The sequence below is a fragment of the Setaria viridis genome, chromosome 3 (assembly GCF_005286985.2).
Source record: "Setaria viridis chromosome 3, Setaria_viridis_v4.0, whole genome shotgun sequence".
Lineage (NCBI taxonomy): Eukaryota > Viridiplantae > Streptophyta > Magnoliopsida > Poales > Poaceae > Setaria > Setaria viridis.
The window spans coordinates 18,575,756-18,588,711 of record NC_048265.2 but is presented as its reverse complement, the minus strand read 5'-3'; the positions used below and the strand labels follow the sequence as shown (position 1 = coordinate 18,588,711).

The following is a 12,956-nucleotide window of genomic DNA, read 5'->3' as shown; positions in this document are numbered from 1 at the left end:
CTGCCGGACCACCGGCCACGGAGGTCACCAGCATGTACGTCCTCGCTGGTTCGGTTCATGCTCTAGTTTAATTGAACATGCCACCTCAGCTTTGACCGGCCTTCGGCATGCACGCACGCCCAGGTTGCTCGCGCGTGTGAAAAATGAGGAGGGATCTGCGACAATCATTTTATCTGGGCCTAACTAGATTAGGCCTAACTAACCAACCTTTCTTCATACGACGGCGGCTTAGCGTACGTTTTAGGGCTCAGCCCAACAGAAAGAGAAGAGCACTGCAGAAGTGCAGAATATTCTGCCGGAGGTAGGAATCGATCCCATCCCATCTATGTTCCCCCTCAAAAAAAAAAAAATCTCATTTATGTTCAAACTCGCGCCACCGGGACGACGTTTGCTCTGCTTCACGTACTCCCTCCATCCATAAAAATATGCATCCTTGTTTAGTTCCCAATTTGAAATGAATACGCAACTGTAGCATTTTGTTTGTATTTGTGAATTATTGTCCAAATATTGACTAATTAGGCTTAAAAAATTCGTCTCGCAAAGTACAACAAAACTATGCAATTAGTTTTTGATTTCGTTTACATGCATGTACCACAAGTTTAATGTGATGGAGAATCTTCTTTTTGCATAGTGCCAAAGTTGGTATTTTGGGGAAACTAAACAGGACCATTTTAGAATTACACACACAGATCAATAAACAGCTAAAAAGACACATATACCCCTACATGCAATGATTGCAATCTGTACCTGGGATGGGGAAAACCGAATGAGGGTAGCGGTGCTCTGGATGTTTCTTGTGTTGTGCGGCGAGGGAAAAAGGGAGGCTAGGCGTCGGTGGTTTTTTTGTCGATGGTATTTTCTCGAGTATTCCGCATGTGAATTTTTTTACTGAATGGTGGATCCACGCGCAGCTGTTGTATTCCAGAGTTGTTTTCATTTTGCGGATAAATTTCAAACGCTAGAATCGTGTTCTTTCACGATGCCACTATATCACCACGCGTTGTCGTGTCACGACCGGGCCCTTCCGAGCTACTACAATCCGGCGGAGGGAAGCCGTACGAGAATGTACGTACATGCTCTGGATTAATTGAACCGAAACAGCAAGGACGGCGGTCGCGTGTGTTTGGATGGAAACGTGCCACCAGCTACCCCTGATGAACAATGGACTAGCCTGAGCCGGAGGGAACTCGCAGCACACACTGGCTGACACAGGAAATTTTACAAACAAGATTGATGAACACATGAAAGTAGGATGCCCGTAAGCTCGAGGATTGAGTGCTCGACCAGTCAGGCAACTAGTAGCGCTTCAGCTTATAAGTCGGCTAAAAAGTTGAAACGACTAATTTGTTGGGAGCTGTTTGGTGGCTGATAAGCCGACTAAATAAGCTGAGGCGAACAGACCCTAACTACATGTACGGTGGTGACGTATCCCATACCCAAAGCTTTATGGATTCAGTGAACATGGATATTTCACATGTGCATATAATCGTATGAGCTATCCCAGCTATCTATTTTTAAATTAATGGTGAGATAATTATAGGTTGGTGGGAAGTACGCTAGGTAGACAGGTGATTTGGCCGTGGTTTTACATTCTCCTGAACTCCTTAGAACCGACAGGAAGCGCCGAGAAGCTGATGAAATGACGGCAAGGTTCAAATATTGGGCCGACGGCCGTGTAGGAAGTAGGACTGATATGGCGCCCCCCGAGGATAACTGTTAGGCCGACACACTGGCACACGGACTGGGGCGACATTAGACGTGGGCTCAATGTTTCTTCTGTAGCAGAAGCAGGCCGGTGTGAGCTACTCAGCGCGGTCCGCCGCTGCAACAGCCCGAACCGGGAAAAGATTACACCCACGTTGGCCCAGAAGGCCCGACTGAAATATAAGTCTACCACGTCCCAGCCGTCACCTCCCATCCCATCGCGAAAACCCTAGCAGCTCGGCGCCGCCTCCGCTCTCCAACCCCTCAGGTGGCGGCGCGTTCCTTCACCTCCTCCGCCTCCTCCCCTGATCTCCCTCTTTAATCGCCAATGACGCTCATTACGCTTGCTTGCTCCAGGTATTTCCTTCGCAGTCGGCCAGGTCCTCGGAGCGCGGGAGATGGCGTAAGTTTCTCCCACCGAAATCTTTGTTTGCTGCGCTAATCTTTCTAGTTGCTTCATGCTCGCCATGAACCATTGCTGGATCTTGTGATATTAGCCTGCTCGCTTCAAGATTTACGGAGTCATGGCTTGGTACTTGTACTTGGTAGATCAGTTTTACTCTGTGCTCTATGCGGCTTCGGATGAAAGGATTATCGAGTGGCTGTTTGTTTGGTCTCCTTTTCTAACGATTGGATGCATGTGCTATTATGGTGTACTCGTGTGAGGCTCGCCTGGTGGTGTTGATCTAGAGAGAAACGATTCCGTCAGACGGGATCGATGTTTTCTTGTATTGTTCGGTGGATTTGTATCGTGAATCCGATTATTTGGTGACTGTTTTAGTGATTCACTATGGGATAATAGCTGCTAATATCAGAAAACGGAAATGATTCTAGATTTCCATTGTGCAATTCTGGCATCAAAAGTTAGGTTTTGTTTTCTATGGGTTGCCTTGTTTAGTTTATTTAACCAATACTGGGAGCTTATTTCAGTTTGTAGTTGATAACTCGGTCTCATATGGAGAATTTACGTAACTTTGTGATATGGTTCTTCAACCTTATGCAATTTTGCTCGTTGATGACTAGTTTAGTCCAAGTGCAGATTGCCTCTAATTATCCTGCCTCTCGAGCTATGTGTAATGGGCATTTGTTACCATTTTTGCGTTTTGGTTGGAGGTTCTACTAAGTTTTCTCATGCCCTGCTTGTGAATTCACCATGATTTTGTGCTTTGGCAGGGATCAGGAGACTCCAGTTGCAGTTGAGGCACCTACCCCAGTTCTTGGGGAGCCGATGGACTTGATGACTGCTCTGCAGCTCGTCATGAAGAAATCAGGTGCCCATGATGGCCTCGTAAAGGGTCTTCGTGAGGCAGCCAAGGCCATCGAGAAGCATGTTGCCCAGCTGTGCGTGCTTGCCGAGGACTGTGACCAGCCTGATTATGTCAAGCTGGTGAAGGCACTCTGTGCTGAGCACAATGTTCACCTGGTTACTGTGCCTAGTGCTAAAACTCTTGGCGAGTGGGCAGGGGTGGGTTAAAGAATGCTTCCTTAATGTTGATCTTTAGTGGTGCAAGCATATTATTCAGATAATGATTTACATTGCTCTGCCAAATGTTGATGTAGAGAATATGTTAGGGTTTTGGAATGTTCATGGGCCTATACATTCCGTTTTAGTTGAACTGCGAGTTAAAAAATAAATCTTTTGCATGCCATTCTCCACCTTGCTTTGCACTACTCAGTATTTGTTGTGAATTGTAGTAACCTTCATATGTGGTCCTTTGCAGCTTTGCAAGATTGACTCTGAGGGCAAGGCAAGGAAGGTTGTAGGCTGCTCCTGTGTTGTCGTCAAGGTAACTACAGATTTCCTACTGTACTACTTGTAGCAACTATTTTGGTTTATACAGAAAAAAGGGTGATTTTTTGGCTGCTTTGTTTGAAATTACCAGGACTATGGCGAAGAATCTGAGGGCCTCAACATAGTGCAGGAGTACGTCAAGTCGCACTAGATGCAGTGTGTTTCAGCATCTACATTTTAGACCTGAGTTTAGAACAATTTTAAGTGCGAGCCAAAGATTGATGTGAACGATCCAGATATCTCTTGCTTTAAGCGCTGTGTCATCTGCTTTCAATACAAATCATCAAGGGCTGGTATTCTTGCTTGTTTGTTTGTTGTCTTTCTGTGTTGATTTGTGCCTACTCCCATTGTATATTTTGGGCTTGTTCGACGGTGTCTGTTTCTTTTTGATGCAGAATTGTGCGGGGCACATGTGATGGTGGCCTAGTTTTGCTTGCATTTTGTTGTTTATAAATTTCAAAAAGAAACAATTTTTTGACATGCTGTAAAAGCTACAACTTCAGCCTTACGTATGGTTGAATGCTGTAGTTTTATGTAACTGTCAAAATAGTTGCATGTTTATTTTTTTTTAAAAAATAATCGCATGTTTCTGCAACATGCGCAAGTTTTTGCCAACATGTGTCAAGTGGATGTTTTTTAAATTTACACTTTTTTGTGGCGAATATGTTCATGGATTGCTCCTTGACACTACCGCCATTGGTTAGTTAAGCAGCTTTAAAGATGCATTTGATTTGAGTCGATGATTCTTAAAAAGAGATTATCATTGCTGTGATCTTCGCTTCTTCGTTTGTGGCATTTCAGCTTGAATGAGAAGTTTGATTGGTAGTGAAAGAAAAGCAATAATGCCTAATATAGGCCTGCTCGGCAACATGGCTGCGGCTGTGCTGCCGCTGCCGCTGCAGCAGCCTCTACAGGAGGATCTGCAGCTAGCCGACTAGCAGCAACAGCAGCCAGTCTTTTTTCAAATATTTCACAGTGCTTTTGTGCTCGCTGGGCTGCTTGAGCCGGCAGCCGAGCGGCTGTGCTGCCAGCCGCAAAAAAGCTGAAGCGAGCAGTTAATTAATAAGTGAAAGTAGCATTGTGCCATTGTTCCAACATTAGCCCAAAACGAGTATATCCACCCGCCTTCTGTTACAAGCCAATTAACACGCCTTAGCCCAAAATGAGTATCCACGCGTCTTTGTTTTTGCGGAGAACCAAAAAATAGCGAGGACGCTAAAAAAACGTCGACAGCAGGATTCGAACCTGCGCAGGCAAAGCCCAACAGATTTCGAGTCTGTCTCCTTAACCACTCGGACATATCGACCTTACTTGTCAGGTGGTATAAGGCGTTTATTATATAAATAAACAAGGTAAGTTCTTCAAGTTCAGCAATCAGTTATCCTGAGTCCGTAGAGATCAAAGTCTATGAATAATGTAGCTCAGGGGTGTTGTTCGAGCGAGTGTATCTTTATTTATGTAACCGCAACTTATGTAATGTTGGACTTCTTCATCCTTCTTATAGATACGGCAGCGCTCCTACCGGTTCATAAAAAAAAAGTTTATGAGGAACTGGCTTACGCAGGAAAACTGTTCCATACACACGCACGCACGTCAGGAGTCACCCAATTTCGTTCTTTTTGTCCCATCCCTCATTTCACCGTGGTGGGGTGGGTTCGTGAGGACGGCGACGCCGGGGCCGGGGGCCCTGGGACACGCGAGGCCCGACCTCCATGTGCGGTCGTCGACCCCGGCTGCAGTTCCGAGGAAAAGATAGCACGCAACAACGACCCCTCCTGGCCCCCTTTCAAAGTTTCAACGCCCTATAGTTTTTCTCCTGTACCGGTGCATGTGCGTATCATCTATCGTCTTCGGTTCTGGTGGAGTATGGCAGTGACATTGACAAGGGTTTTGAACGATCCAATTGTTCATTGTTAAAATTATTGACATTAGTTCCTAGGTTTGCTGCTCGACGAGACGATTGCTTCCACTCGACAATCTCTTCCGCTGTTCAGTTCCTCTGGCTCCTCATCTGGTCTAGGCATTCCCCTCTGATAAGTGATGCTGTCTTATTTCCCTTTCATTCTGCTGGCTTTTCTTTCCTTGCTTTGTTCGCGCCGTTTTTTGGACTACTAAATTTTTTTAACAATAGAATAAGAATGCGCCACAAACATTACAAATGGCACATGTTCCAAACGAATATGTAGCTAAAACATCAGAAGATCTAATGTACCAAAGAAAAATAAAAACTCAAATTCTCCAAATACGTCTTATTTCGCAAAGTCACCTTGAAATGAACCGACTTCTCCTCAACTGGTGAATTGAAACCAAAACATGAACCAATCCAACAACGGGGAAGAGAAGCAACTCCATCTGCTGATTGACGCTCTGACCACAAACTGAAGACCGCAGCAAAACCATCTACACTTCTACTAACATAGGCAGTGGGGATAAGTAAGATACCAGTAGCTGTTGAAGAGTCCAAGTTGGACAACCACAATACTCGCACGAAGTACACCACCAATCAAAATCTCCGAAACAACACCTCCACCGAGGAAGCAACTATAGTTGCTGCCGCTGCTACCCTCTAGGATAAAGTTTTTACATGAATACTTAGCGATGGGATGGGCTCGAAACAAAGTGACCGCGTCATCAAGAGGATTACTCTTTTTGTGTCGGGGTAAGGATCGGAGCATGCTTGCATTGCGTAAAGCCACAGAACCACCTCCAAGCCGAGATTTCCCTAACAAGTTTAGCCCGTCTGTTCCGTACGATGGCGCCTTCGGTACTCGCATATAATGGAATGTCCACTCCCAAAGAAAGAGAGAATGGTCAGGCCAGGGGATTGCAGGAATGCACCGGCGCGCACGTTCTTGCTGTTCGTAAACTAATTGTGCAAGGAGCTACGCGGCAGCGGCGCTGATTCATGCTGCTACCGGCTAAAGCATGGCCATCAGGCCATGGCGTGCCCGAGTCCTGAGATAGTGGAAGCTGCACTTCCGTATATATTCTCGCCAGTCGCTTCTTTGGAGGCAAGATCACCAAGATCTGATAGGTTGCTAGACTTCCTTGTTCCATTCGAAATGGTAGCTGTTCTTGCTGAGGCAGTGTTGACAATACAGAGCGGGGAGCTCGTACCACTAGCACTAGGATGAGGTAATAAACTGCTAGGAAACTTCATGGCTGGCTAGTCATCAGTTGTCATCAATCATTCACCCTAGTAATTGAAAAATTACAAGGTCCAATGCTTACATTCAACAAAGCAGATAAGACGGTTACCATGATGAGCGCCATCAGTTGTTACATACTGCTGTCACTTGGGAGCCCTCGCAAGCACGCTTCCAAACGACACGTAAATAGGGACTGAGGTAAAAAGGGGCTGAGGAAGTACTGCGGTACTGCTTCCGGCTAGCCAGTCAGACGCACCTTTTTCGGCGGATCTGCTGTTCTGTTTTCCGAGAGGATCCAAAGTGAGGTTTTCACATGCATGGGATCCTCTCTCTCCCTGCAGAACAGGCTACTCCCATCCTGGTATCTCATTATTGCTTCATTCTCCGGTCACTGTTCACTTCGTCTCTGGAACGACCCAAGAGCATGACCTGTCTGTACCTGAGGAAATCATATCGGGGCATCAAGCTGAAGAGCTCGCTTTTATACATTAAAATTCCCAGTTGAATGTTGGTTAGGAGTTGGGGACCTGGGGGGGGGGGGGGGGGGGGGGGGGGCGGACACATGCACTAACTTCCCCAGACACGGCTAGTGGCATGTTGGAGCGGACTGATGCCTCCCACGACCGACGGCTCCCCTCTCCTGCGGCAGTTCATTACGAGCCTTGTTGAGTCATAATCCTTCCGTGAGCACCAGCTGGGACAGCCTCAGTCTGTTCGGGCATGCTCGGGCATCATGGTTAGAACAGATGAGCCAATACCGCTGGATCATACTCCTAGATCGCTGTCCTTTTATTTCCGTGTGGTCTCCCAGCTCCTGAATGATCCACCGGGCTGTCCGGCCCTATAGGGCCCCGGCTTGCCTCGGAGCCTCAAAACGCCATGCCTCGTTGTCGTTGTCCTCCGCTCTTGCTCATTCACGCTCGCTCCGTCAGTCACTCGCAATTATCTGAAGCATCTCTTGTCGCTCTCCTTTTCTTTTCCTTTGTTGCTGTCACAGAAAACATAAGATTGCCCATTCTGTCTGAGCTGAGCTCGCAATCACTTGCAGACTGGCACCGCACCATTCCCGATGTGAAGATGACAAGATGTGGCCATGATTTCCCGCAGGAGAGGGGAGGTGAGGCGTCAGGTGAGTGAGGGCCAATTTACAGCAGCAGCAGGACCTGAATGACCTGGCTGGCATGTAATTTCAGACACTGACTCTCAAAATCTGATCGGATCCTACACAAGGGGCCAGACTTCACGCCTTTTCATGCGCTAGCTTTTCTCCCTTTTCCTTTGTTTGCATCTTTCTTTGCCTTTTCTCCCTTCCACCCTTTGGAATCATTCCCTCCTCCGCGGCTCCCGGCACAACTGCGTGCATGGGCTGAAGAGATTTCATCAGGAAGGATTTAGCGTCTTTTTTTTTTTGCATCCTTGCCACTTTGCCAGTGCCATCCCGTCGACTGTTGAGGCCTCACATGTTTTCTGTGCGAGGTCGCAGCTCATCCCTGCGCTCTTTTTGTTCTTCCACCTTTCGCTTTTGCAGCTCCCCGTCCTCTTCCTCTTGACCCCTGCACAATGCCTGAACTCCACACCTTCACCATGGCCCCAGGCAGATCTCCTTCCATTTAAGAAGAGAACCTGAACCAGGCCATTTTGCTCGTCCTCTGCAGGCTCAGGCGGTTCGGTTTGCTGCTGCAGGGAAGTTGTATCGCTAAAGGTGAGCTTCCTTTGCCTGCAGTTTACGTACTCCACGGATCAGTTTCAAGAATGAGTGGTGTTGTACTTGTTCAGATTTCAGACTTTCTCAGTTTATCTGCGGCTACTGTTCTCTGCCGTTTTCCTTTTTGCCGTGCTTTTTCAGCTTTACACTTGATGACAGTTAGGGTCCCGAATAGCACAAGATGAGAAAAATGGTAGTAAAAGTAAACTGATCGAGGGTGCATTGTGGGGTTTTCGGTGTGAGTATTGGTTGTCTTTCTGAAACTTCCCTGGCTGAGCAGCATTGGAATAGCAAATCGTTCCAACACAGAATGCGTGCGTGCGTGCGTGGTGTTGTGACATCGCTGTTCCCCGTTCCGGTTCGGATTGCCACGCCACAATGGCAATCCCAACCACTCCCGCCCACAAGCAACAAGCAGGAACGGGAGCAACAAACCATGCTGCATTTGCTTTCACTTTTGTTTTATTTTACCTCTTCAGTCTTTCACATGTAGAACGTGATATGTCTTTCACGAGCCTCACATGCTAACGGCCAGGAGATAAGACGGCATCGAGCCATCAACCGCCTCTGATGCCTGCATTTCCTCTGCCAGTGCCCAGCCACGGGGGCCGCGCTGATCACGAGCTCCTCCGCGGCGCATCGCAGGAACCGGGAGGAGCCCAAGGACCGGGCGCGGCGGCGGCAGCAGCAGCAGCTAGACAGCCATGAGCAGCTTCGCGGGGCAGAGGTCGAGGCCGTGGGTGGGGATGGCTGGCGTCGGCACCCCCTCGGAGCACGCCGGTGACAGCGTCGCCGCCAGGGACGACGCCGCGGCGGCCTCGTCCATGAGGGGCGGCGCCGACGCGTCCACCAACGCCAGCGCCATCTCCTTCGGCTTCGCGGCCACGGCCGTCCTCGTCTCCATGTTCCTCCTCATGGCCATCTTCGAGCACCTCATCAAACCCGGCCTGGCCTCCTCTTCCTCCTCGTCTTCGTCCTCCTCCCCACGCTCCGACGACGACAGCGGCGAGGGCCGCGGCGGCCGCCGCCGCATGGGTCTGCCCCCCGCTCGCCTGCACCACCAGCACGACGCGTCGCCGGACAAGGTCGGCCACTCGCCCAAGGTACAGTACCCGCATTGCCACTGCTCCCCCTCTGCTTCTCTCGTGCTCCACTGCTCGTGCGTCCGGTTCACGTGCACCGTACCAGAGGAAAGCGACACGCCCTGTCTTTCATTCAAGCTCGTGGCTGCAGTAACAGTGATGTATCCATGTACCTGTACTGTAACACACGTACACTGTCCGAGTGCGGACAGCGAGGTGTCGTGGCGTGCGGAACCTGAATTGCTCGCCGGTTTTTGTTGCGTTGCAGGTGGACGAGGACCCCGTGGCGGCCGCGCCGGACCTGACGGTGCTGATGCCCGGGCACCGGTACCCGACGTTCCTCGCGCAGCCGGCGCCGCTCGCGCCGTGCCCCAGGGAAGGCGTGCGCTGGCCTCCCCACGAGCACCTTCGTTCATTTCTGCCGCCATGATTTTTTTAGTTCTCTTATTCTTCTGTAGTCTGTCTGTACAGAGGCTGGCTGATTGCTTGCCAAGCCTGTGGAAAATTGAATATTGGTGTGCTGGGCCGACGGGCCTGGCTGCTTCTATGGCCCAATGCTTCGCATGATTTTAGTAAATTTGTACATGTCCCGGAAAATCAAATGGATTAGTTCAGGCCAGCTAGCCCATGTAGACCCCGTTTGTTTCCGCTTATAAGCGGCTTATCGGTGGAAATAAATGAGAATCCCATCAAATATTTTATTTATTTTTACTGGTTTTTGCTTATGTATTAAATCGCTTCAGAGAGTTGAACTACTAGAAGTGAAAAGCGAGAAGCTAAAAAATTTTCGTTTAGATTATAATACAAGCGTAAGCGTGGCTAGAAGAAGAGTATCGGCCGTAGATGGCCCATCCGTTGGGCCATTTTCGCGTTGCCAACCACCAACCCTACGAAAGCTCCGACGTCCTGCTCCGGAACCGGCAAGCATGGGCATGGCTGCTGAAGTGCTGATCAGGAACAGAATTGACCTCCACGCCTCTCCCTGACCCGGCCACTCCATTGGCCGTTTCCTCGCAACCGAAGAGGCCTGGTTGGTCGCCGACCGCCACCGGCATCATCAGCACAAAGTGCACAACACCTCGGACCCCACTGGCACCACCGTACACTCACTGCACTTTTCTTTCGGTTACGTATACCTACTTTACTTGCTTGGAACAAGCGGCGAAGGATTTGATCGAGAGCACCTCTCGCTTTCCCACCGCGCGCAGGCGCAACGAACACCCGCACCTGCCCACAGCAAACCAAATCACTCGCCACGACCTCGTCTCCCCCGCGGGCGGCTGCCATCGTCCACGTACCACCGCTCTCCATCTAGCGAAGAGTGTGCCCGCAGCAACCGCGTGCGAAGGAGAAGGTGCGCGCGCCGCAGCCGTCGTCGTCCGTCGTCACCTTTCTTGTACGGAAACTGATAGCTAATTCAGGTTGACATTGCACCGGTACGAGGAACATGTCAAACGCGCAACTCCAATCCCGTTCACGCCCCAGCGAAAAAGTCCGCGCGCCGATGGCTCGTTGAGACTATAAAACCCTGCCGCATCCGGCCGTCCACTCGCACCCAGCTCTCACCTTCACCTCTGCAAGCTTACATCCGTCAGCAGCAAGAACCACCAGAGGCAGCAAGCAGCGTCAGTTGCCGGTTCCTAACTCACTTGAGCGATCAGATATATAGCCAGCAACTCAGGAGCCATATACACGTACACGCGCATGGCCGCTTCCTCCTCCTCCTCCTCATCTGCCGCGGTGGTGCTAGCGGCGCACTGCGCCGTCTTGCTCATGCTCGCCCTGGCCGGAGCCGCTCACGGCCACCCTCCTAGTAGCGCCGGCTCGGTGCTGAGCTCGACGTTCTACGACGCGTCGTGCCCCAGCGCCCACGACGTCGTCCGCCGCGTGATCCAGGACGCCAGGGTCTCCGACCCGCGCATCCCGGCCAGCCTCATCCGCCTCCACTTCCACGACTGCTTCGTTCAGGGCTGCGACGGCTCGCTCCTCCTTGACGACGACCTCCCGGCCATCAAGACCGAGAAGACTGTGCCGGCCAACAACAAATCGGCGCGCGGCTTTGAGGTGGTCGACGACATCAAGAGCGCTCTGGAGGAAGCGTGCCCAGGCATCGTTTCCTGCGCCGACATCCTTGCTCTCGCGGCTGAGATCTCCGTCGAACTCGTAAGCACCAGACACCAGATATCTTGAGTTCTTCCATTGAAGAACGATCATAACTAGCTTCCCGACGCTGTTCAAGGCTTAGTTAGTTTTCCTTGACTGACGAAACCATGGAACTGCTTGCAGGCTGGAGGGCCACGATGGAGGGTGCTCCTCGGCCGGCGAGACGGCACGGCGACCAACATCCAGAGCGCCAGAAACCTACCCAACTTCTTCGACCCCCTGAACGTCCTCCAGGAGAAGTTCAGAAACGTCAACCTGGACGACGCTGACCTCGTCGCTCTCCAAGGTAATTAACGTGCTCACACAAGCAACACCATTTCAGCAGACACAGTGCAAATCTTGCTAGAAATTTCTGGTAGCGTACGATGGGCCTTACTAAATTTGTACTTCGCGATCAGGTGCGCACACATTCGGTAAGGTGCAGTGTCAGTTCACGAGGGAGAACTGCACGGCCGGCCAATCCAGAGGTGCACTGGAGAACCTGGACCAGGTCACACCCAACCGGTTCGACAACAAGTATTACGGCAACCTGTTGGAGGGCCGCGCTCAGCTCCCGTCAGACCAGGTTATGCTGTCGGACCCTGCCGCGGCGGCGACCACTGCTCCCATTGTCCATCGGTTCGCAAGCAACCAAAAGGATTTCTTCAGGAACTTCGCGGCGTCCATGATTAAAATGGGAAACATTAGCCCGCTGACAGGGAAGGATGGGGAGATCAGGAAGAACTGCCGGAGGGTTAACAAAGGCTACTGAAAAACTCGGATTTGATTCCTTTTTTTGTAAACAAATGTGATGCTTGTGCAAATCATTCTTTTTATTCAATTTCTCATTTTTTTACCAACAAGGTGTTCCTTTTTTTTTTCTGTTTTCGAAAGCAAATGTAGAAATGTTCTTATAAGGGTCGTATGCCCATTTAAAGAAAATTGAATAATATATTTTTTTTATGAAAGATCATATGCAAACGAGAGTTTCTCTCAACTTTATTGATCTCTTTGGCATATGCATAATGGGTCCCCTACATAATTATGTGGGATTTCCTAGAAAGAAGTTCCCTGCATAAGTCTCCTAGATCACTAGATGTAAACCCGCAGACAAAACCTAGCATCACTGCTACAAGTGAGTTGTGTGCAATTTCAAGATTCGAACATACGGTTATGTTTCAAACTGATCGAGTTGGCCAATTTAAAATCCGTTTGAAATATATAGTTAGAGGGTCAAGTTAATACTTTTTTTGCAAATAGCTTATTAGCTCTATACCATTCCAACAAAATCTGGATTAGTGGCACACACGAACTTTGTGATGTTTTTCTAAAAACACGTACATATGACAATATATACGACAGTAACATCAAAGACACTTTTG

General features: G+C 49.6%; 3 protein-coding genes and 1 non-coding gene across 4 annotated transcripts; 3 read left to right on the top strand and 1 right to left on the bottom strand.

The window, feature by feature from the left end:
- The first annotated feature begins 1,858 nt into the window (after nucleotides 1-1,858).
- Nucleotides 1,859-3,804, top strand: LOC117846821 (small ribosomal subunit protein eS12). The gene is made up of 5 exons (XM_034727914.2): nucleotides 1,859-1,972; nucleotides 2,062-2,107; nucleotides 2,878-3,169; nucleotides 3,426-3,491; nucleotides 3,588-3,804. Exons 2-5 carry the CDS (start codon nucleotides 2,103-2,105, stop codon nucleotides 3,645-3,647), a joined length of 423 nt encoding a protein of 140 aa, XP_034583805.1. The 5' UTR covers nucleotides 1,859-1,972; nucleotides 2,062-2,102; the 3' UTR covers nucleotides 3,648-3,804.
- Nucleotides 3,805-4,720: 916 nt separating this feature from the next.
- TRNAS-CGA (transfer RNA serine (anticodon CGA)) lies at nucleotides 4,721-4,802 on the bottom strand. The gene has a single exon. It is a non-coding gene; the product is annotated as a tRNA-Ser (tRNA).
- Nucleotides 4,803-7,358: 2,556 nt separating this feature from the next.
- LOC117847367 (uncharacterized) lies at nucleotides 7,359-10,126 on the top strand. Its single transcript, XM_034728567.2, has 3 exons — nucleotides 7,359-8,347; nucleotides 8,943-9,453; nucleotides 9,701-10,126. Exons 2-3 carry the CDS (start codon nucleotides 9,055-9,057, stop codon nucleotides 9,860-9,862), a joined length of 561 nt encoding a protein of 186 aa, XP_034584458.1. The 5' UTR covers nucleotides 7,359-8,347; nucleotides 8,943-9,054; the 3' UTR covers nucleotides 9,863-10,126.
- Nucleotides 10,127-10,933: 807 nt separating this feature from the next.
- LOC117850271 (peroxidase 2) lies at nucleotides 10,934-12,430 on the top strand. Its single transcript, XM_034732091.2, has 3 exons — nucleotides 10,934-11,595; nucleotides 11,719-11,881; nucleotides 11,994-12,430. The coding sequence occupies exons 1-3, from the start codon at nucleotides 11,137-11,139 to the stop codon at nucleotides 12,344-12,346; spliced, it is 975 nt and encodes a 324-aa protein (XP_034587982.1). The 5' UTR covers nucleotides 10,934-11,136; the 3' UTR covers nucleotides 12,347-12,430.
- The last annotated feature ends 526 nt before the right edge of the window (nucleotides 12,431-12,956 follow it).

Excerpts from the sequence above, each read along its gene's own strand:
- LOC117847367 (XM_034728567.2), top strand. The coding sequence starts at position 9,055 with ATGAGCAGCTTCGCGGGGCAGAGGTCGAGGCCGTGGGTGGGGATGGCT. Across the intron at positions 9,454-9,700 it reads AGGTCGGCCACTCGCCCAAG|GTGGACGAGGACCCCGTGGC; the intron begins GTACAGTACCCG and ends GTTGCGTTGCAG.
- LOC117846821 (XM_034727914.2), top strand. Across the intron at positions 3,170-3,425 it reads CTCTTGGCGAGTGGGCAGGG|CTTTGCAAGATTGACTCTGA; the intron begins GTGGGTTAAAGA and ends GGTCCTTTGCAG. Across the intron at positions 3,492-3,587 it reads GCTCCTGTGTTGTCGTCAAG|GACTATGGCGAAGAATCTGA; the intron begins GTAACTACAGAT and ends TGAAATTACCAG.
- LOC117850271 (XM_034732091.2), top strand. The coding sequence starts at position 11,137 with ATGGCCGCTTCCTCCTCCTCCTCCTCATCTGCCGCGGTGGTGCTAGCG. Across the intron at positions 11,596-11,718 it reads CTGAGATCTCCGTCGAACTC|GCTGGAGGGCCACGATGGAG; the intron begins GTAAGCACCAGA and ends AACTGCTTGCAG. Across the intron at positions 11,882-11,993 it reads TGACCTCGTCGCTCTCCAAG|GTGCGCACACATTCGGTAAG; the intron begins GTAATTAACGTG and ends CTTCGCGATCAG.